Consider the following 22219-nt stretch of genomic DNA (forward strand, 5'->3'; position numbering starts at 1 on the left):
CCCGTGATCGTTCACAGGTTAAAATTACTTATTAGACGGGTCGAATGCTGTGAATGGTGAAAACAGAAATTTTGTTTTTTATTTTTATTTTTATTTATTAAAAAAAAATTTTTTTTTTAACGTTTATTTATTTTTGAGACAGAGAGAGACAGAGCATGAACAGGGGAGGGTCAGAGAGGGAGGGAGACACAGAATCTGAAACAGGCTCCAGGCTCTGAGCTGTCAGCACAGAGCCCGACGCGGGGCTCAAATTCACGGACCGTGAGATCATGACCTGAGCCGAGGTCGGCCACTTAACCGACTGAGCCACCCAGGCGCCCCAGAAATTTTGTTTTTTAATGGCACGTATCTGCAAAAAGTCCTCAGACGTCTTCTCTTACATGGAAGGGTTACGCCCCCGTGTCTGTCTACCTTTTCCTGCCAAGTTGCACACGCGCCATTTAGCAGACAGTGGGGGGCAGCTGCGTGAGCCCAGGTGGCTGGAGAAGGAGAGCATCGCCGGACCCCGAGCCCTGCCCCTTGGATTCTGCTCCCCGTCCCTGCTGTAGAGTATTGTTTGCCGCTCGGGTTCCTTTTCTGTTGGTTTGTTGGTTGGTTGGTTTAGAGACAGAGAGAGCAAGCAGGGGAGGGGGAGAGAGAGAAAATCCCAAGCAGGCTGTCAGCGCAGACCCCGACGCGGGGCTCGAACCCACAAACTGTGAGACCGTGACCTGAGCCGAAGTCGGACGCTCAACCGCCTCAGCCTCCCCAGGCGCGCCTGGTTGCTTCTCTTTACAGCTCAGGCTTCTGGCTGGACCACAGCCTCCGTGTTCTTCTTCTGTCGGTGGATAAGCGAGTTGTGTTCTGTCTTCCACAAGCACAGCAAACCCGCGTGGCGCTTGGCAGGGTTACTGTCCCGAGTCCTCAGGCGCCAGCAGGGGGACGGCTCACGAGCAGGTGAGCTGCAGGGTTGTAGGCGTGCCCGCTGCACCTTGACCAAGGGTTCCAGGATTGGCCACCAGAGCGCCGTTCCCCGCCTGCTGCGTCCTGGCGGCCCAGGAGGGCTCTCCGCCCCCCTCCCCCTTGCCGGTGCTGGAGTCTCGTGCGATGTTCTCCCTGTAACGACGGTGGGGAAGTCTCTGGAAGATATTGGGGTTACAGGAGGAGGCTGGTGGTAACGATGCCGGGGTGCTGTGACCAGCATGGCCCGTGAGGGCTGAAGGGGCTGGGCAAGCAGGTGCCCGGTGCTTTTATGACACTGGGGGGCTGAGGGCAGTTCACTCCGGGAGCCCCCTCCCTGTCATTGGCCGATAGGGACCGAAGCCCTTCGTGGTGGCAGCTTCTGCTTGGTGCTTTCTGACGCTGTCCCAGTCGGGGAGGAAGAGTTCAGGGCTGGCCCGGAGGTGCAGAGGAGGGAACCGACAGGTGGACCTAGCGATCGAGCATTTTCGAAGGTCTTCAAGTTTAGTGCTAGAAAAGCAACCTCAGGAAGCGGATGGTGAAGCCATGTTTATTTTATTTTATTTTTTATTTTTTTTTTCAACGTTTATTTATTTTTTTGGGACAGAGAGAGACAGAGCATGAACGGGGGAGGGGCAGAGAGAGAGGGAGACACAGAATCGGAAACAGGCTCCAGGCTCCGAGCCATCAGCCCAGAGCCCGACGCGGGGCTCGAACTCATGGACCGCGAGATCGTGACCTGGCTGAAGTCAGACGCTTAACTGACTGCGCCACCCAGGCGCCCCAAGCCATGTTTATTTTAATACAGCAACAGAAATGGCGCACGCTCATGAAAACGTTGGGAACAGTGTATGGGGCGCCTGGGTGGCTCCGTCGGCTAAGCGTCCGACTTCAGCTCGGGTCACGATCTCACGGTCCGTGAGTTCGAGCCCCGCGTGGGGCTCTGTGCTGACGGCTCGGGGCCTGGAGCCTGTTCCGGATTCTGTGTCTCCCCCTCTCTCTGCCCCTCCCCTGCTTGCCCTCCATCTCTCTCTTTTTAAAAAAAAAAAGGTTGAAAAAATATAGACACCTGTCCTCTTGTCCCCTGCACGTAGCCCTCTTCCTCTGCTCCCCCCGGGAAGGGGCCGCTGCCCCCCGCCCCCAGTGAACTCTCTGAAGGGTCTTACGCACTGCAGACAAGTGGCAGAGCACATACAGGATCTTGTTTCGTCTTACGAGTTTCTTCAGAGCTTTTGACTTCCACGTGTTCGTGGCCAGATGAGGAAATGGGAGTCTGTCATTGCCTTGTCAAGGCTACGGGTGGTGCTGTCCTCGGGCCAGCTGGCCGGCCAGTCGGGTGTCAGGCCCCCAGGCCCCCCCAGACCAGTGGGGGGGGGGCGCCCTGTTGGCATCTGCCTGGCCCCTGGGAGGTTGGGTGTAGGAACCCCCCCCAGTTCGAGGGTCCTGCGCGCCGCCTTCCCCATTCATGGACGGACGGACGGGTGGACGAGCCTTCTGGCTGACCACGGGGCGTTTGAAGTCACGGAGGCGGGTTCATCAGAGTCTCTGTTGTGCTGTGACCTTGGAGGGAGGTCTCTTGACACCTGTGTGCCAGGGGAGGTGGGAACACGCCAGAGCCTGTCTCTCCTCGCCCTCTGGGACCTCGAACCTTGTGTTTTTGGACCGCTGCATCGGGCAGGACGCTCACAGCAATGGGGTCCTCCTCCTCTTAGGATCTGCCCGCCCCCCAACCCCCAACATGTTCACTCTGTCAGCTTCGCTACGTATCTTCCGTGCCCCGCGTGGTTCTTGAGAAGCAAGAAGCTGTGACGGCACTTGGGACCCACCAACAAAGGTTAGAAAGAAATACAGACGTGTGGTTTCGCGGGTGTCACCCTCTCTTTCCTGAGCTCGCCCTGTGTGATCGGCCTGTATCTTTCCCATCTCCCCGACCCAGCCCTGATGAGGGACATGTGGGATGGCACCTGAGTTAATGACAAGGACACGTCCAGGCTGGACCAAGCGGGTCGAGCGTGTCGTCACATCTCTGGTGGTCTAGATGCGAATGGGGACTCCGATCTCCCTTTGCGAGCACCTTCCCGACTCGTGTTTGGCCCTGAGTCCCTGCGGGCCACCAAAGAACCAAGGAGCACCCGCTCTCAGGGTGCCCGGTGCTGGACTTTTTCCTGCAACCCCTGGAGACCCCCGGGCGCCAAACTAATCGCCTTGGCAGATGTCTTGCTCATCAGCAAATGCCCCGCCGCCACATCCCACGCCGAGAGTGAGGTGTCGCTCAGCTTAGGGAGGTGTGAGTCATCTTGCACAGCCCGTGATGGGTGCCGAATGCTCACCCTGGCCGGCCTTGGCTCAGCAGGTGCGCCGCATGCCTGCAGCGCCCGGACGCCAGGGGTGTGGGCTTTTTCCAACCCGCAACAACCAACTGGGTGTTCGTAGCTCGGTTCCATTCTGAGCCGGATTCCACACAGGGCCCCAGGGGAAGGGCGCAGCCCCACACGACTACCCCCCTTTAGATGCCAGTCTCCAGCCTGGGCCATAAAGTCGGGGATTTCCACTCCTCCTCGGGTTTGATCATTTGCTGCCACAACTCACTGCATTCGGGAAACCAGCTTACTTCCTAGTATTCACATCACGGGGAAAGAACAGCCAGAGGGGACAGATGCACAGGGCAAGGGCTGGGGGAAGGGGCCCCTCTCCGGGCACACCACCCTCCTAGCACCCTGTCGTGTGGGCGGACCCAGAGCTCTCCAAATCCCACCGTTTGGAGTTTTTCTGCAGGTTTCATGACTCAGGCGGGATTGAGTAAATCACTAGCAAATCACGATTGAACTCCCTGGAGGCCAGGAGTGGGGCCGAAGGTTCCAACCCCCTGATCGTGGCTGGCGTTGCTGGTAACCAGCCCCCGTCCCGCAGCGACGCATGGACCTCCCGCCATCAGTCATCTCCATGGCACACACAAAACACCGTCATCGTTTGGGAGACTGCAGTGGTTTTGGGAGCCGGGAGCCGGGGACAAAGACCAGACGTTTATCCCAAGCACCAAGCCCTGCGGGGGTTTTGAGTGGTGGAGTTTCCTGCAGGAATTCTGTCCTTGCAGGGAGCCTGTGCTCGCCTGGCGGGACATCTTTCTGTCACATCCCTGTCGCTGTGGCTCCCTGTGTGCGGTCTCGGGTGGCCCCGGCGGGAGGCAGGACCCAGGCGTTCCCCGTGGGGCCCTCTGCACCAAAGGCGTCACCTTTGAACTTTTCTCCCGGGACTCTCTCTGCCTTCTCTTCCAGTCCCAACACGCACTGAATATATTTATTTCTCCCAGACTGTAATTAACCCTCTTACACAAGAGCGACGAGTTTCTACCTACGTTCTCTTTCTGCACACATCCTGGGAGAGTTTTGCTGCAGAACGTTTGGCCCAGAAAAGGAGAGCCTTTGTTCCTCCAGCGCACGTGGCCCGAGAGCGCGTTCTTCCCCCGCGAGACGTGTCCGTGGATTTAGAAATGCCGCGCCGGGTTCCGTGGAGGTAAGAGGTCGGCGAGGGCCGTGTGGCCACTCCTCCAGTGTGAGTCAGGCTTTGAGAGTCGTGCCGTGACAGGTACCCAGTGACGGAGCCGTGCGTTTCCTGCCGGGAGCGTGGCGTATCTCTTTGGACACAACCGCTCGGAAGGCTTGCGGCTGAGAACAAGGGTCACGCTTGGTGCTGGAAGCCGTCTTCGGAGGCTGTGAGCCACGTGGGCTTTCTTGGTGTGAGGCCAGGTGTCCTGTGGAGAGCCTTAATTATCCCTGTCTGCAGCGCCATCCGTAAATAAATAGAGGCTTCTTATGGTATATAAATAAATAGAGGCTTCTAGTGGTGTAACGATCATCTGTAGGTTACAGTTTAGAATCGACGTAATAACCCACCCAGCGTGGAGGAAAGCCCAGCTCAGAAGCCCGGGAGACACCGGCTGGATCCGGGCTCGTTTGGGTGCTTCCTTCTCGCTCCGAGCCGTAGGCAGGTAGGGTCGGCCAAGGACGCGTCCTTCTCCGGCAGGGTTGTGGGACGAGCGAGGGCCGGCCTGTGCCCCGGCCCCCGATGCTGTCGGGGCCACGGGCCTGGCCCCTTCACGTTCACCATACTTCTCTGCCGGAACAAGAATCACGCCCGTTGTCCAGAGGAGGAAACCGAGGCACAGAGAGGCTCAATCACTTGGCCAACTTGACTCTGAGCTACGAAGCAGTAGAGGCTGGAGTTGAAGCCCAGTCAGCCTCCAGAAGCAGGCTGGAGCACGGCGCGCCATCGTCCCTGCTGGGACTGCACGTTCTTGCTGTTCTTTCCCGCCTGCTCCCGCCCCCGCCCGGCCGCGAAAGAGACGGTGGCGAAGGGGGGGGCGAGAGGGAAGGGCAAGAACTCACCTCTGCTTCTGGAAAACAGAACAAACAGAACTGAGACAACTGCGCGGACTCTCCCCCAGAGTCTTGTTCCGCGTTGCATGTCGGGCAACCCCACAGCCGGCCCGGGGTGTGTGTCGTGCACTGTGCATGCCCGCGCTTTCTACCTTGAGGCTGTCACCGGTGTGTGTACTGAGACCTACTCTGAGAGCATCCGGGGTCCCCTGTGCTCTTCCCAGACCTCAGCGGGCCCCTCGGTTTGCAAGGGTGGCACGGTCCGGGTTGTCCGTGGTTCTCTCCCTGGCTGCAAGAAGCCTGGTTGATGATGATGATGATGATGATGATTATTATTTTGCTTCGTGTGACTTGAAGTTCCAGGTTCCCCATCAGCCTCGTATGCACGCAACAATGCTGGCAGGTTGTGAAATTGTTTTGAACCGACGTCTTTCCAAAGGCAGGCATGGAGATTCCTCAGCGGAGGCCCCACCCTCTGAGACCCAGTGTGGACGCCACCCTGGAAACGGGGAGCCGTGCCTCCTGGGAGCTGGCACCTGCGTGGGTTCGCGCGTACTGAGTTCCGGGCTGAGCCAGCCCAGGGGTTCTGGGTAAAGGACCCGCAGACCAGCTGCAGCTTTGTTGGTGTGTTGGAGTTCTGGGAAGCAGCGTTCGGGGTAGGTGTGACAGCAGGGCTGCTCTAGACAGGGAGCATGGCAGCCAGCTGAGAAAAGACCCGATTCCCTCCAGCCTTCATTTTATTTGTTTGTTTGTTTAGAAGATTTATTTATTCTGAGAGAGAGAGAGAGCCCGCGCACGAGTGGGGGAGAGGCGGAGAGAGAGAGAGAGAGGGAGAGAGGGAGAGAGAATCCCAAGCAGGCTCCACACTGTCGGCGTAGGGCCTGATGCGGGGCTCGATCTCACGAACCGGTGAGATCATGACCTGAGCCGAAACCGAGAGTCGGACGCTTAGCCTCCTGAGCCCCCCAGGTGCCCGCCTCCTGCCTTCGTTCTAAAGGGAGTGTCCTGTACGTGTCACGTAATACACGGGGGTGATGAAAGAGAATGGCACGTTCCCGGACAGAGTTTTAAGCTAAGGAATGCCCACGGTAACCCGCGTTACGTAGTAACAGTACTTCCTGGGGGTGTATCCTTCCCGCAAAGCCTTGTTGTTCATCGGAAAGCATCCCAATGAGAGGAGGCATGGGAGTACTCCTGGGGTAGGGTGTCGGAGCCCGTGTGGCCCGGGGCACGCCCATCAGTACGATCAAGTAGGACACGGGCCCAGCATTCCACGGGTTGGGTTCCCATCTTGTTTCCGGCGTCTTTCGTCTTTCCCCGGGTGAACGGGATTAACTTCGTAGATACTCTGATGATATTGACCTCTAATGGGTTTTGCTTGGTTTTGTTTGGTTTTTTAAAGTGGATTTCTGTATTTTGAGGTGGGGGGAAGGGCAGAGAGGGGGGGAGACAGAGTCCCAAGCAGGCTCCGCGTCGTCAGCACAGGGCCCGACCCGGGGCTCCATCTCATGAACCGCGAGATCACGACCTGAGCCAAAAGCACGCGTCGGACATTGAACCAGCTGAGCCATCCAGGCGCCCCTCATGGACTTTACTTTTTAAACTGAGTCTCTACCCCAGGGTCGAAATAATTGTTCGCGTCAGCCTGGTGCCGTCGTAAAGAATATTTACAGAGGGGAGTCTGCAGAGCAGCGTTGGGAGCTCCGAGTGATTGGTGAAGGGGCTTTACGTGCATTTCATTTTGCAGCTCTTTCCTCAGGCTGTTGTAAAGCGTGATCCCAGCGAGAAAGATCCAGTGACATCAGCCGTTCCGTTGCGTTTTCACGGCTGTGTTCCCGGTTCTTGCGGGGACAGAAGTAATTACGTTATTTCCAGTTCTCTGGAATGTTCTAAGAGAAGAAGGAGCTGAGGCAGCTATACAGGAAGCTTGATTGGAAAGGAATGTGGAAAGAGTGCCCTGAGATGTGACGCTATTCCAGGCCTTTCTCTGGCAAGCGTTAGCAAAACTCAGGGGTGCCTAGGCCTGGGATCCTTTGGCCCCGAGTCTAAACAGAGGAATATGGTTTCAAGATAAGAACCTATTTGCAGAGGCGTGCGACTGTTGGAGCTTGTGGTCTTGAAGCTGGAGAGAGAGAGCACAGGAAAGTGAATGAAGCCCCCCGCTTTCCCAACCCCCTCCCCCCCCCCCCCCCCCCCCGCCCAGTCTGTTCTGTCCAAACAGATTACGGTGATGTGAGCTCGCCCTCACGTTCCCATGATGCATCCCTCCCAGGCTTCTCCCTCGATCTATGGGAGTGGACCAGGCCTTTACCTTTGGGACCCTCACTACATGAAGTCCATCCCCCATAAACGCTCTCTTCTGCAGAAGAGGGGGGTTTATCTGGGGGACACGCTGTAGCTTTCCGTTGGTGCGATTTTGAAACGGTTTATGTAATCGAGGAGTTGTCTGCTGCCTTTGAAAAAATGTCTCAGGCGTAAAGCAGGTGGGCTGGCGGCTGGCTGCGTCCAAGGGAGCCCCTCCCTGTGCTCCCAGATCAGGGCTTCGTGGAGTCCTGGTCTGGGGCTGGAGGCTCATGTCTGTTCTCGGAGAAGTGCTTGGTCCCATCGCAGATACTAGATACTGTTTCCCCCTAACTTAAAATATTTTTTTTTAATGTTTATTTATTTAAAAAAATTTTTTTTTATGTTTATTTTTGACAGGGAGAGAGAGAGACAGAGCACGAGCAGGGGAGGGGCAGAGAGAGAGGGAGACACAGGATCCAAAGCAGGCTCCAGGCTCCGAGCCATCAGCACAGAGCCCGACGCAGGACTCGAACTCATGAACTGTGAGATCGTGACCTGAGCCAAAGTCGGACGCTTAGCTGACTGAGCCACCCAGGCACCCCCAGTTTCTACTCAACTTTGTAAGTCCACCATCAATATCAGACTACCTCAGCGAGCCGCCCGAGCACCGAGGACTGTAAAACGTCCGAAGGGATCCTCGTAAACATGGGTGTGCTTCGGGGTGGGGAGACTCCGGGTTAAGATCAGGGTCTCTACCTGTTCGTCCTTATTTAGGTGGATGTCAACCCTGGACGTTCTGGCCCCTTGGGAAGCTGACCGGGGGGAAGGGTCTCTGGAACCTCGGGTCAGGCGACCCTGCCTTCTGCTGCTCCGGAAGGGGTCCCCTGTGCGGTGGTGAAGGCTCGCCACCATTCGCCGGGGTTGAGAGAATTTAATCTCCATTGTGGATAACACCTTAATGCACTCAAAGAAGATTACTTATTGTGAAAGCCTTTCCATTTTGTTCTTGTCCATTTGACAAATGGGGCATTATTATTCCCAGGGTGGCAGGGGCGGAGGCTGGCCCGGACGAGGGTTTGGCCCTGCTCATTGTCCCTCCAGCTGGGCTCCCAGCAGCCCCAGCTCCGGTCGGGTTCTGTTGGGCCATGCTGAAGTGTTGAGGCAGGTTCAGACTGTTGCTTTCGTTAGCTTTTCCACCTGTAATGCGGCAGGGACACCTGTCTGTGTGACAGGTTTTATTTAGGGGGTCGGAACCCATAGGTCTGGCAAGACTGCACTTGGTCTGGGTCAAAGACATTTGGGACCTACAGATACCCCATGTTTATAATATCGCACTTACTTTCTTGATGTGACTTGAATAGTAATTGGGACCGTTGGAGCCTTGTATTCGAGAAGTTTTAAAGTCTTTTTAAATCTAAATCTGCTTGTTGATTTATTCTTTTTTTTTTACTTTTTGAGAGAGAGAGAGACAGAATGCAATCAGGGGAGGGGCAGAGAGAGGGGGAGACACAGAATCCGAAGCAGGCTCCGGGCTCTGAGTTGTCAGCACAGAGCTCGACGCGGGGCTCGAACCCACAGACCGCGAGATCATGACCTGAGCCGAAGTTGGACGCTCCACCAACTGAGTGACCCAGGTGCCCCTAATTTTTTTTTTATTTTAGGCAATCTCTATATCCAGTGTGGGGCTTGAACTCACAACCCTGGGATCAAGAATCACATCCTCCACCAACTGAGCCACTCAGGCGCCCGAAGCCATGGGGTTTTATTGGTAAAATCCCAGTGAGCTTAGTGGAGACGGTTCCAAACACATAACAGGAGTCAAGCTCTCACCCTGCGGTGTTTTGCTCGAAGCCGCGTAGAGGCCCGGGCTGTTGTGACAAAGGACAGTGAATGTTCTCCGTGTCATGTCATCTGTGCACGTAACTCCTCTGGCACGAAGCTACGTTCCTCCAGAAAGGATTGTTTACAGAGCATTTATTTTTGAAATGAATAGACGACATTTCTTGCACAAACATTTTTTTGTTCCAACCTTTTGTGAACTCGGGAGAGGCAAAAACAGGCTGGGGATACGTAAACTCCTCCGTGTAGACCGGGCTTCCGAGAGCGACCCACCGGAGTGGGTGCCATGGGTTGCCTGCAGTATTGAGAAAAGGCGAGGTTTTGTCATTCTGTGCCATCGAGGCCTTCCGCGGTGGATGCTGGAAATGGACCCTGTGCTGGGGGGTTGGGGGGCGGGGTTAGCGTCCAGGTCGGGTCTTTGCGGGAAGGGCAGATGAGCCCGGGGTGGAGAGGCCCTGGCAGGAGGGCGGGGGGGGGTGGCATTGGGTTGGGGAGGGAGGAGCTAGCTGGGGTTGGGAAAGAGGAAGGGGGCAGATGTCCCAGCCTGAACTTTGTGAAACAGCGGCCTGACAGAGTAACTGTTTTGATAATCTTTCCGCTTGGTATTTTATTTTAGATTCTGATAAATCCACCAGAGAATTAAGGAATTTTCTTCTCCTTCCCAAGTGACAGCCTGCGGTGTTCCCTTGGGAACGTGGGGGGTAACCTCCTGCCTTACGCCCTGCCTCCTGATGGGTCCCAGTCATCCCCAGGGGCTTGCTCGGCAGTCTTCCAGGGTGGGGGTGACCCTCCATTCTAGAAGATCCTCTCCCGTGGCGGGAATCTGTGGCAGAAACTTGATATTTCTCTGTTCGGTAACAGCTCTCTCTAAAATGCTTTGTGATTTTTATCGGGGATACGGTCTGGCTTATTCCTGGTGTGATTACTTGTCTTTGTCGTGTAGGTCCTTCAGTGAACTCGCTCTATGATTCTATTTTTGTTGAGCCATATAATTTCCTAAGCGTTTAATATTTTATATGTCCTTTGAATTATCCCCGCGTCTTTGAAAACCATAATAGGTTGAAAATTATTCAGATGGAAACAACTTCTTGTGTCCTGGGTATATTTTTAAATGTTGTGCTTGCAACATCTATCACTTGTGTTGTTTTGAGGCTCGTTTTTAGTGAGCGGAGACGGCTAATGGCTTTTACTCCATAGGCACATGGAAACGTCTGGGGAATTTTAAGTCGGCTGGTGGGGAGAAATGGAACCGTGTCAAGGGAAAACTTCTTGTGGGGAAGAATATAACAACTGCTGGGTGAAACAGAGTGTTAGCTCTGGAGAAACGCATCAGGAAGAAAAGACTTGCAACACTGTTCCCAGTGTTCAAACTAAGTAATAGAAAATATGTGGATCTGGGTATTTATCCAAGTCTGGAATTCCAAATTCTCGTCTTTGCTAACTTTTAACGTCCTGAGTATTGTAGTCGATGAACTAAAAGAGGTACACGGAACGAATTCTCCTGTCATACCTTGTCCCTCCGCCAGGTGGTGTCCTGTCACGTGGTGGGCGAGGCCATGCAGTTCCTGGTCAGTGCGGGGCCCGCATCCCCGGGAGACACGGGGCGCCAGCTGTACGGTGTCAGGCTGTCCCCGGTTCATTTACAGGTAAGCGTGGGTAGATCGAGTGAGTCGTGGGGAGACAGTGCTCGTAAACCTATGGGGTAAGCGTGGCGTGACCATGGGGCTGTGATTCCCTGATTTTATTAATCATTCATTTCATAGTTTCCAGACCTTCTGTACTATATTGTACCTGCAGGAAATAAAGCATGTGTGTTGTGTATATGCGCACACACACATGACACGTGCACGTGTGTGCACATACACGCACATACATGCACACATACATGTATGCATAAAGACACGTGCACACACATATGACATGCATACGTGTATGCACAAAGACGTGCACATGCGCGCACACATCTACACATGTGCACACGTAGCACACACGTATATATGTGCACACACATGTACGACGTGCACACACATGTACACGCACACAGTCATGCCCACACGTATACACATACACACATGCACACACATACGTGCACACATACACATGCATAAAGACACGTGCACGCACGTGCACACACATGACATGCATACATGTATGCACAAAGACACGTGCACATGCACGCACACACATCTACACACAGATATGTGCACACGTAGCACACATGTATACATGTGCACACACATGTACGACGTACACGTGCACACACGTATGCACATACACACACGCACGCACACACGTGCACACATACATGCATGCACAAGGACGTGCACATGCACACACACATACGCGCGCACACATCTACACACAGACATGCGCACGCATATGCACACACATCCATACGTGCACATACATGTACGGCATGCTCACATGTACGTATGTGCGCACACATGTACACACAGACATGCGCACATGTATGCACACACGCACACAATACATGCATGCAAAGATACACGCACACACATACGCATGTACATGTGCACGCACACATCTACACACAGACATGTGCACACACACACACACACACACACACACACACACAATGAATTCAGAGGTTGCCCATTCACCGAAATTGGGAGATGTGATATTTCTCAAGGCATGTCCACAAATCCGGGATGTCGTTGGCAGGTAGGACAAGTCAAGTGGCATCTGAGGTGGAGGACAGCTGTGCTGCTTCAGCACCCAGTGCCGGACTCTTTCGGAAAGAGTCGGCTTTGTTTTTTTGTTTGTTTATTAATGTTTATGTTTGCGAGAGAGAGTGAGCAGGGGAGGGGCAGAGAGGGGGGAGACCCAGAATCCGAAGCAGGCTCCAGGCTCCGAGCCGTCAGCACAGAGCCGGACGCGGGGCTCGAATCCACAAACCGCGAGATCGTGACCTGAGCCGAAGTCGGACGCTTGACCCCCTGAACCACCCAGGCGCCCCATGGAGAAATCAACTTTAAAATGGCTCTGTTGGTTAAGTGTCCCGACCCTTGATTTCGGCTCTGGTCATGATCTTGTGCTTTGTGAGATAGGACCCCGTGTAGGGCTCTGCGCTGACCGCACGGAGCCTGCTTGGGATCTTCTCTCCCCTTCTGTTTCTCTGCCCCTCCCATGCGTGCACTCTGTCTTTCAAAAATAAATAAACTTAAAAAAAAAAGAGAAAGATCTTTAAAAGAACTCTTAGTATGTTTTACAAGTTACAAGAGGAGTGTTCCTGTAGTTTTTCTGATTATAGGCTTATTATTATGATAATTACAGACTCGCACAGGCCTCCCTCGTTTTATTGCGCTTCGTAGATACTACGTTTACCAACCGAAGGTTTGCGGTGGCCTCTGCGTGTTTCTCCGTCACAGTTGGGTGATTCTGTAACACGTCCTACTTTGTCCTTAATCTGTTTCTCACGGAGATCTGTGATCAGTGATTACAGCTCACTGAGAGCTCAGACGATGGTTACCAATTTTTAGCAAGACAGTATGTTTTGATTAAGGCAACGCACATACGCTGTCACCTGTTAGACGTGACGCTATCACATGCTCTGAGAGTGTTGTGTCGGCGTAACTTTTATGCACCGGGGGTGGGGAAGCCAGGCAAATTCATTTGACTTGCTTTCTCGTGACACCTGCTCTGTCGTGGTCTGGACCGAACCTGCAGCGTCTGTGAGGTGTGCTGGTGTATATTTTGCATAACGTTAACGATGATGCGTATAGAAGTTACGTAGAGACACGTATAGTAATTATAAGAGGCTTATTGGTCAAGCTCCGGGTGCCCAAAGCGTCAGTAACTGTGTGTCTCTCCCGCGCAGCGGGGGTCCACGGGCGCCCCATTCGGCCAGCGTGTGAGCACTGTAAATTTCTGGGTCTGTTCTAGGGGTCCCTGCTGGTGCAACCCTGGGTTTCCTTTCCTCTGTCCTTGTGCTTGGCTGCCTAAGTGGGGAATGAGCCCAAGTCATCCAGCGCCCCGAGCCACAAGGGAGGACACTGCTCCACATGCTTTTCCTTCACAGACGTGGTTTTGCATACCCAGGGCAAACCAGGTTTTCTGGCTACCTAAATGGCCTTTTTCTGAGATCCAGCCCCCACTCCCCCCCAGCCCCAGCCGCCAACACTTCCTTTCTGAGAGGTGAGGGGGGGGTGAGCGTCACAACACGCACTCGTCAGAGGCTAATGCCCTCTCGCTCGCCCCCGAGATTTTGGACAGTGTAACTGGACAACACCTCCAACGTCTGGGACGCGCGTACCCGACGTTCACTGCCTGTTCCGGAACAGACGGAGTCCTGCCAGACCCATCCACCTCCGGCGAGGAAATGGCATTTTCCGAGATGGTTCACGTGCCATTTCGTGCAGCTCAGACACAAGGAGCACAGTTGTATCTTTGATCTGTTAACGCACTTTGAATGCACTCTGTGGATTCCCCCTCGGAGCACAGGGGGCTGCTGGAGGTGGCTGGGTTATTAACGACCAAGGCGGGAGACACTCCGGGCGCTCTGTTGTGGCCGTTACAAGTGCATCGGGGGGCCTGCATTGGCCTCGTGGCCCCGAAGCAAGTCCCCGCAGGCTTAGCTTAACATGCCACCAACGTCCCACGTCCCCGTTCTGGAGGCCCGTCGGCCTAGAAGCTCTGGGGGGACCCGTTTCCTTGTTCACTGGGCTGTCAGCGTGATTCGGGTCCTTAGGGCCGGAGGGCCGAGAGCCTGTGTCCTTGCCGGAGGTCAGCTGGAGGCTGTCAGCAGCTTGGACGGGCCCCCTCATTCCCGAGCTCTTGGCATCCTCCCTCTGTCGTGAAGGCCCCTCTCTGGCCTGCTCTCCTGCCTTCCTCTCCCGTCTCTAAGGGCTCACCTGATTCCCCGGGGCTCGCTGGGGTAGCCCTTACCCTAGTCTCTCCCGCGAAGCCCCCTTTTGCCATATCAGGCCACGTAGTCACAGGTCACGAGAATCTTTGCAAGGACATCTCTATGGGGGGGGGGGTACATTATTCTCCCGCCACAGATGGGGCGGGTTCGACGGATGGCTGCCAAGGCCCAGAGTCTGGTTAGAGGGTGGGTGTTGGCCTAGGCAAGAGAGGAGGTGCACAGCCCGCGGGGAGTGCACGGGAGTGGGGTTGGGCTGACCTCTGGCTTCCTTCCGTTCCTCCCTCTCCTTCGCGCCTTGGTGACACTGCCGAGGAGAAATGCAGGGCCCAGGGAATTATTCATGTGATAGACTACAGAGTTGAGGGACATGTGGCCCTCAGCCGCCAGCGCTGAGGGCCCTGAGTGGCAGGTTGAGGCCGAGGAAGGCGCTGGCGGGGATGGGGCCGGGCTGCAGGGAGGTCCGGGGGTGGGGCTAGAGTTTTCCTTACCGTTTTGAGAAGGCAAGGGGAGGCCAGGCGGGTGTCTAAGAACGTAAGTGAACTCGCGCACACGCGTGCACACACACACACAGACCTACGCGCGCACGGCTGCGCTTGGGGTTTTGGTGGGAAGGGCAGCTCCCCAACAACCGTGTTTCTTCGTAGCTGGAGCTCCACATGAAGGACAAGAGAGACGACATCCAGATCAAGTGGTCCTTGGTCAGCACTCCAGAAACGGCCGTTACCGTCCAGCCCAAAGCACCGGTGGAGGTCAGTCCGTGAGTTTTTACGATCCCCCCCCCCCCATCGGTGTGTGTGAACGTGCTCACAGGTCGCGAGCGCCCGATCTGGGGAGCAGAGGCTCGGACCAGCGCCTCCCTGGGCAGGCTTCTCCCCTCGTCCCAGAGAACGGGGCGGCCGCGGCAGGGCGTTGGATGAATCTGACGCCGGCCCGACCCAGCTGCTCATCTGGGCACGAACCCTGGCATCTGAGCACCCCATTTCCCCCTCTGTGAAGCGACGAGAAATTGGGGGCGGGGTTAAAAAAAGACTCAAGTACGTGAGCAGAGCGAGGTCCGTCCATCCGTACGATGGAGTGTTTCTTCAGCCGCAAACAAGGAATGAGGTTCTGCCACCTGCTGCCACCTGGAGGAACCTCAAAAAGGTCAAGCAGAGCGAGGCAAGCCGACACGAAAACACGCGCTTACGATCCCATTTCTAGGAGCTGTCGCAGCGGGCAAACCGTAGACGCGGAAGGCAGAGCAGTGGCCGGCAGGGGCAGTTGGTTGGGGGGGGGAGTGGCCGCGGGGAGCGAGAGATCAGGGTACGGGTGACAGAGCGGGGGTGGTTGCACAGCACCGAGCGTCCCAATGCTCAGAGCAGAGCGTCCCAAAGCTACCGGAATGTCTGCTTTAAAATGGTGACTTTTACGTCCTGCGGATTTCACCTCACTTGAAGAAAATCGGTGTTACCAAGGACCTGTTGAAGGGAAGGGATGACATGTTAAGTACAGACCGCGGAGCCTTAACGCCTGGGTTGGGCTCTCGGCTCTGCCGCTCACGCGCCGGGTGACCCTACGCGTGGTAATTCACTTCTCTGTGCGTTAGTGTCCTCGTCGCTCGAGTGGGAACAATGATAGTCAAGGTGGTCGCGAAGATTAAATGAGCTAGTACCTAGAAGCGCCTAGGATCGAGCCTGACTTATCCTAAGAGTGACGTGGGTATTTGCTGTTTTGATACTTATTAGAGTCTCTAGCAGAGAGTAGGTGTTCACTAGTGGGCACGTTGGGACTAAGTTGGCCAGAGCAGGACCTGGCCGGCCGTCTGCAGACCGATCCCTGAGATGCCCCCAACCCTGCAAGTCAGAGGTTTTCCATGGGTCCGTGGTCCTGGGGGAGGTCTCTCCTGCAAACGTCCTGTCCCCTGAGCAGGTGGGGGTAGCTGGAGCCCCACAGCGAGGGCATTTACCCCAGAGGTGACAAGGGACACCAGAGGGCTGGTGTGGCACTCCCTCCGTGTGACTGCCCCACAGTTTACGTATCTATTTAGCGGCTGACGGATACTTAGGGAGTTTCCAGTTTGGGGCTTTATGAACAGTGGTGCTGTGTGCATTCTGGAACGCAGGAACACGTTTCTGTTGGGTGGGTATTATTACAGCTCTGTGGAGCTGACCCCTGGTAACACAAATCATCCAGTTTTGTTCCTCTACAAGCTTGTCTTTCTCCTCGGGCCTTTTCACTTACTTGAATACTTTTTAACTTCAAAAAAAAAAAAAGTCACGCGAGACAGAAAAAACACATCTGTCGGAAAGGGTTTACGCAGAAATAGCAGCATGTTTCTTATCCCGCGTGTCTTTACTTTTGCCGTTTTTAGAAATAAGGGGCCTGATGATCTGTGAGATCGGAGGACCCCGTCTCCCAGACGTCACCTGTCCTAATCTGACCTCCCGGGAGCCCAGGCCGCACCCAGCGGGCTTTGCCTCGGGGATGCGGTGAGGAGAGCAGTCACCTGCCCGTCCGGCTGCACGGCGACGGTTATGAAACGATTGGGTGGCTTGTCTTCTTCCGGCAGGAGCGGGCGGCTGAGACGAAAGCAGTGTCTGAAACCCTCAAGGATATCTTGAAGCACCTGGTCGGTTCTGCCTCGCCGTCGGTGGTTCTGAGGACCAAGCCTGTGGATGTGAGGGAAGTTCAGGTGAGTCAGTCCACGGAGGGCGGAGCTTCCCGACCCTTTGGGACCAGGGTCCCCCTCCTGGAGAATCTGCACCCGCCCCCCTTGTCCCTCCACCCCCCGTGGGAGAGCCAGAGTGAACGGCTGCTTGCTGGTGATCTTGACCGTGTCAGGGACGAGCTTCGAGTTCAGGGCACAGGGTTCCAAAGCCCCGTGGGATGGAAGCAACAGGTGTCTGGGCCTCTCCGCACGGTCCAGCCCTAATTGGCCTTGACCCTCTGCTTTTTCTGTGTTGGCTGTCCCCTCAGAGCCTGTGGTCTTGGATCTCATCCTTCCAGGACTATGGGACCTGGGAAACCCAATCAGCAATGAGAACATGCCCTCGAAGCAAGGAGGCTTTATCTGATACCCTCCGTAACTGCATGAGCCAGTTGTGTATTTATATAAATGTACATTTGTTCACATGCACAAAAACTTATTGTAAGGAATGGGCTCACGTGATCACAGAGGCCGACAGTCCCAGGATCTGCAGGGTGAGTCAGCGAGCCGGAGACCCAGGAGAACCCCGGGGGCACTTCCCGTCTGAAGGCCAGCAGACATGAAGAACTAATGTTTCCATTCAAGTCTAAAGGCAGGAAAAAAAACTGATATCCTGGCTTAAAGCAGTCAGGCTGGAGGAATCTCCTCTTTTCCAGGGAAGGTCGGCCTTTGTTGTGTTCAGGCCTTCAACTGATTGGACGAGGCCCACCCACATTAGGGAGAGCAACCTTCTTTACCTGGTCTTTTGATTGAAATGTTAACCTCGTGCAAAAATACCCTCATAGCAACACCCAGGACAATGAGCAAATACTTGCGTGTCCCCTGGCCCCGTCAAGTTGACACATAAAATTAACCGTCATGCGTATATAATTGAAATATTTTACCTCCATCCCAGCCCTGTGATTGCTCTGGCCCCAGTGCTCATGGACTTGGATCCTAAGGACTTTTGTGACTGCTTCTTACAGGTCACAATCAGCAGGGTCCTGGTTCACAAACTTTTTTAAAAGTTTATTTATTTACTTTTGAGAGAGGGAGAGAGCAGGAGTGAGGGAGGGACAGAGAGCAGAGACGGAATCCCAAGCAGGCTCCGTGCCATCAGCCCAGAGCCTGACGTGGGGCTCGATCTCAGGAACCGTGAGTCGGATGCTTAACCGGCCGAGCCACCCAGTCGCCCCCGCACCTGCTTTATTTGGGCATAAAAGGCTCCCTTGCAAGGGAAGAGGTTTTGGTTGATTGGGACCCTCCCTTCCCACGAGAAGGGAAAAATCGTCGCAGAGCAGACCCCAGGGTCAGGCGCCCCGTGCAGACGGTCCTGCAGACGCCCCCCGCCCCCGGTGACAGGTGTCGAGGTGTTGGGCGGCCGCCCCTTCTTCCCCGCAGGTCACTGTCCTGTGTGCTTCTGTTCACAGAACCTGCAGCACACTGCACCCAGCCCTCAGGACTCCTGCCCTCCCAAACCTCCAAGGGCCCACGAACTCAAGCTGTCGGTGAACAACATCCGGGCCTCGCTGCTGCACGATCCTGGTGCTTCAGGCAGGTGGCGCAGGGAGCCCCGCTGGTTCCAGAAGGGACCGTCCCGCCCGCAGGGTGATTTGTGGTTTCGCCGTGGCACCCTCCAGTTGGGTCTGCGGCGTGACCCCCGCCTTTGAGCAGAAAGAGCCCCTGAGAAGCATAACAGCAAAGAGGGGCAGTTAAAAAACGGGCCTGGCTTTCATACGTGAGGGCTGAGGGCGGAAAGGAACGCGGAAAGGAAGGTCGTGTGTAACCTTGCCCTTCTCTCGAGTCTGGAAGGCACATCCTTTTTTTTTTGGGGACTATTGAACGCGTAAACCCATGTTGAGCATCCCTGACTGATAGGCGATAGGCACCTTCTCCTTTTCTAGAAGCCGAGGTGCCACGGGGGCAGTTTAGGGAGCATCAGAAGGGCTTTGGCCCATCGGGGACGCTTCGGTGCTGGGAGGGGCTGTTACCGGAGTGAAAAGTATTGCAGACCATTCTTTTTTGTTTTCTTTTTAAGTTTACTTATTTTGAGAGAGAGAGTACAAGCAGGGAAGGGGCAGAGAGCGGGGACGAGAGAGAGGATCCCAAGCAGGCTCCACACTGGCAGCACAGAGCCCGACGTGGGGCTCAAGCTCACAAACCGTGAGATCGTGACCTGAGCTGAGATCAGGAGTCAAGATGCTTAACTGACTGAGCCGCCCAGACGCCCCAAACAGATTATTCTTTTTAGCTGTTCCCGAACGTTTGCTGAGCCCCCACAGGCACAGCAGCCTGGGACAGGACACATCTTTCCAGTGTGATCCGATTTTGCTGAGACCAGGAATGAATTCCTCTTTATTGTCCGAGCACACTAAGGGTTGTTTATCTGCAGGGACTTCCTTCCGGTCCCCAAAGCACAGACTGCCCGCATTTAACAAATGAGAGTCTGTGCCAAGCTCGTCCTAGGTGATTGTTCGGGTAAAAGCACTTGGATGTTGCCGTCTGGGGCTGCAGTGTTCAGCCGCCGAGGGGCATCTCTCTCTGGACTCAGTCGGCCAGGGCTGGGGTCCCCGTTCCTCGCCTCTGCCAGCAGGGGCACATCTGGGTCCGTGTCTCCCCTCCACGGTGATTGTGAAGATTCATAAGATAATATGATAGAACACCTGGCACCGTGGGGTATGTGGTAAAGCGTCCGTGCGTTCCGGTGATGGCTGACTACGCCGTGTGTCCACACCTTCATGCCGTGGGACGACAACTGTTCACCAGTGAAATGTCCCGTTACAGGGATCAGTGATCCCCAGACAGGAGTCTGACTGAGCCGAGTCAGGTGTAAAAAGGCACCCCTTGTAAGTAGGGACGTGGCTTCCCTGTGGGGTGCCCCCCCACTTGGGGGTCGTTCCAGAGGACTTGCCTTCTGCAAGCAGTCTTGTCCAAAAGTGGGGGCCACATCTTCTGTAGTGATGTCGCCCCTGGGGAGTGTCCCCCCTCCCCTCCCGCCCAGGGCAGGGAGCAGGGGCACTTGGGGTCTGTCCAAGGTCAATAGATACCAAGTTAGGGATAGAAAATCTTAAACCTCCGATGAGGTGCTTCGAGAGTTTGCTAATGGCAAAGGAAACAAAGAACTGTCCCCCCAGAAGTGGGTGAGCCAAGAGCTCAGGCATTTAATTCCGCCTGTTATATGCAAAATGTGTATACGTGTAATGCGGTTAAAAAATAAAAATGCCCCTTTGTTCGATTACAGGCTACGTGAACCCACAGTGTGTAGTTCGGCTGAATGATCCCGTTCAGAAGTTCAGCGCCCTCGCGAAAAACGCTACGGACCTCACCTGGGAAGAAGAATTCACCTTGTGCGTACAGCCTGGCTATCTTGGGCTGGGGTTTGTACAGCCACACCTGTCCAAGACTGCCCAACCCGGCAGTCGGTTTGCAGCACCGTTCACGCCAAAAACTAAAACTAAAAAATAAATTTCGCTTAAATGTGTAGCCAACATCCGAGGTAGTTTTAGGTTGAATGTGGATTTCTTTCTGAAGGCGGCTCTGGGGGTGGGTTTCCTCCTTGCCCACGTCCTGCTGTGACCAGAGAGCACTGTGGTCGGGCTCCCTTTTCTTTAGAAATACACACGCTTTGGGGCGCCTGGGTGGCTCAGTCGGTTAAGCGTCCGACTTCGGCTCAGGTCATGATCTCACGGTCCGTGAGTTCGAGCCCCGCGTCGGGCTCTGTGCTGACAGCCCGGAGCCTGGAGCCTGCTTCAGATTCTGTGCCTCCCTCTCTCTCTGCCCCTCCCCCATTCATGCTCTGTCTCTCTCTGTCTCCAAAATAAATAAACATTAAAAAATTAAAAAACAAAAAAAAGAAAAGAAAAAAGAAATACACACGCCATCTGGAGCAGGATGGAGGAAACTTCAGGCTGATACCAGAGGCTGGCAGGGAGCAGACAAAGGGAAATTCTAAGAAATGGTGTGGGAAAGCCAAGCAAGGTATTATCGAGCAGCACCCCCGCGGCACATTAAGAATGATACAGCCGGACCAGCTGGGCTCATACCCACTGTTTTTGTTCAAAAAGTATGGCTAGTACAGCCAGATAAGAAAAGGAGATCATGTTCAAGGATTGGAAAGGAAGAGACAACACGAGTCGTTACCTGGAGGGGATACGGCTACATGTCTAGACTACTTGCGAAAATCAGTTAAAACTATTAGAAATAACAATAGATACAGCATAGAAAGAATATCAGGAAACCGGTATAAATAATCTTTCAGTCAAGTGGCTAACTCGGCAGAAGTCAATTGCTTTCTGATGCTTGCACGATGAACCATTAGGAGAAAGTACTGACCGCAGACGTCCCACGTATAATATAAAGAGCTTTTATAAATCATTAACGAAAATAGGAGTGCTCCCTTGGAAAACGGGGGGAAAAGGAGCTGGAAATATGAAAGCAAGAACGATAGGTAGCTAGAAACTTTTGAAAAGATGTTCACTCTCACAAGTAGTTCAATACAAGTGTGTAGACAAAAGGGAGAATTTTTTCACCTTACGGGGTGGTAGAGAGTAGGGGAGTGAGAACAGCCAGTGGAAGTGTGGATTGGAATAGCCATTCTGGAAGTCCTCCAGGCATATTCTAAAAAAGAGAGAGGGAGATGGGGCGCCTGGGTGGCTCAGCCGGTTGAGCGTCCGACTTCAGCTCAGGTCATGATCTTGCGATCTGTGAGTTCGAGCCCCGCATCGGGCTCTGTGCTGACGGCTCAGAGCCTGGAGCCTGCTTCGGATTCTGTGTCTCCCTCTCTCTGCCCCTCCCCTGCTCATGCTCTGTCTCTCTCTGTTAAAAATAAATTAAAAAAAAAAAAGAGAGAGAGAGGGAGAGAAAATCTCTTAAATGCACATACCTTTTGGCTGGGATCTACAGTTTCCCTAAGGAAATAATCGCACAGTGTTTACAAAGATGTATGGATAAGGATGTTTCTCTTCGCTTGTTTATAATTACGGAACGTTGGGGCGCCTGGGTGGCGCAGTCGGTTAAGCGTCCGACTTCAGCCAGGTCACGATCTCGCGGTCCGGGAGTTCGAGCCCCGCGTCGGGCTCTGGGCTGATGGCTCGGAGCCTGGAGCCTGTTTCCGATTCTGTGTCTCCCTCTCTCTCTGCCCCTTCCCCGTTCATGCTCTGTCTCTCTGTGTCCCAAAAAATAAATAAAAAACGTTGAAAAAAAATTTTTATAACTACGGAACGTTGACCCACA

The 22219-nt window shown here is 54.5% G+C and overlaps 1 protein-coding gene across 4 annotated transcripts in view; it reads left to right on the plus strand.

Annotated features, from left to right (window-relative positions):
• C2CD2 (C2 calcium dependent domain containing 2) overlaps window positions 1–22219 on the plus strand; it is a 52736-nt gene that overhangs the window by 10357 nt on the left and 20160 nt on the right. For 3 of the 4 annotated variants that reach the window (XM_043593551.1, XM_043593552.1, XM_043593548.1), the window contains exons 3-7: window positions 10964–11083; window positions 14967–15075; window positions 16869–16993; window positions 18418–18541; window positions 20229–20334. In XM_043593551.1, coding sequence (XP_043449486.1) covers window positions 10964–11083; window positions 14967–15075; window positions 16869–16993; window positions 18418–18541; window positions 20229–20334 — 584 coding nt within the window. The remainder of the gene's footprint in view (window positions 1–10963; window positions 11084–14966; window positions 15076–16868; window positions 16994–18417; window positions 18542–20228; window positions 20335–22219) is intronic. The other variant, XM_043593549.1, reaches the window with a different exon arrangement.

This window comes from Prionailurus bengalensis, chromosome C2 (genome assembly GCF_016509475.1).
Source record: "Prionailurus bengalensis isolate Pbe53 chromosome C2, Fcat_Pben_1.1_paternal_pri, whole genome shotgun sequence".
Classification (NCBI taxonomy): domain Eukaryota; kingdom Metazoa; phylum Chordata; class Mammalia; order Carnivora; family Felidae; genus Prionailurus; species Prionailurus bengalensis.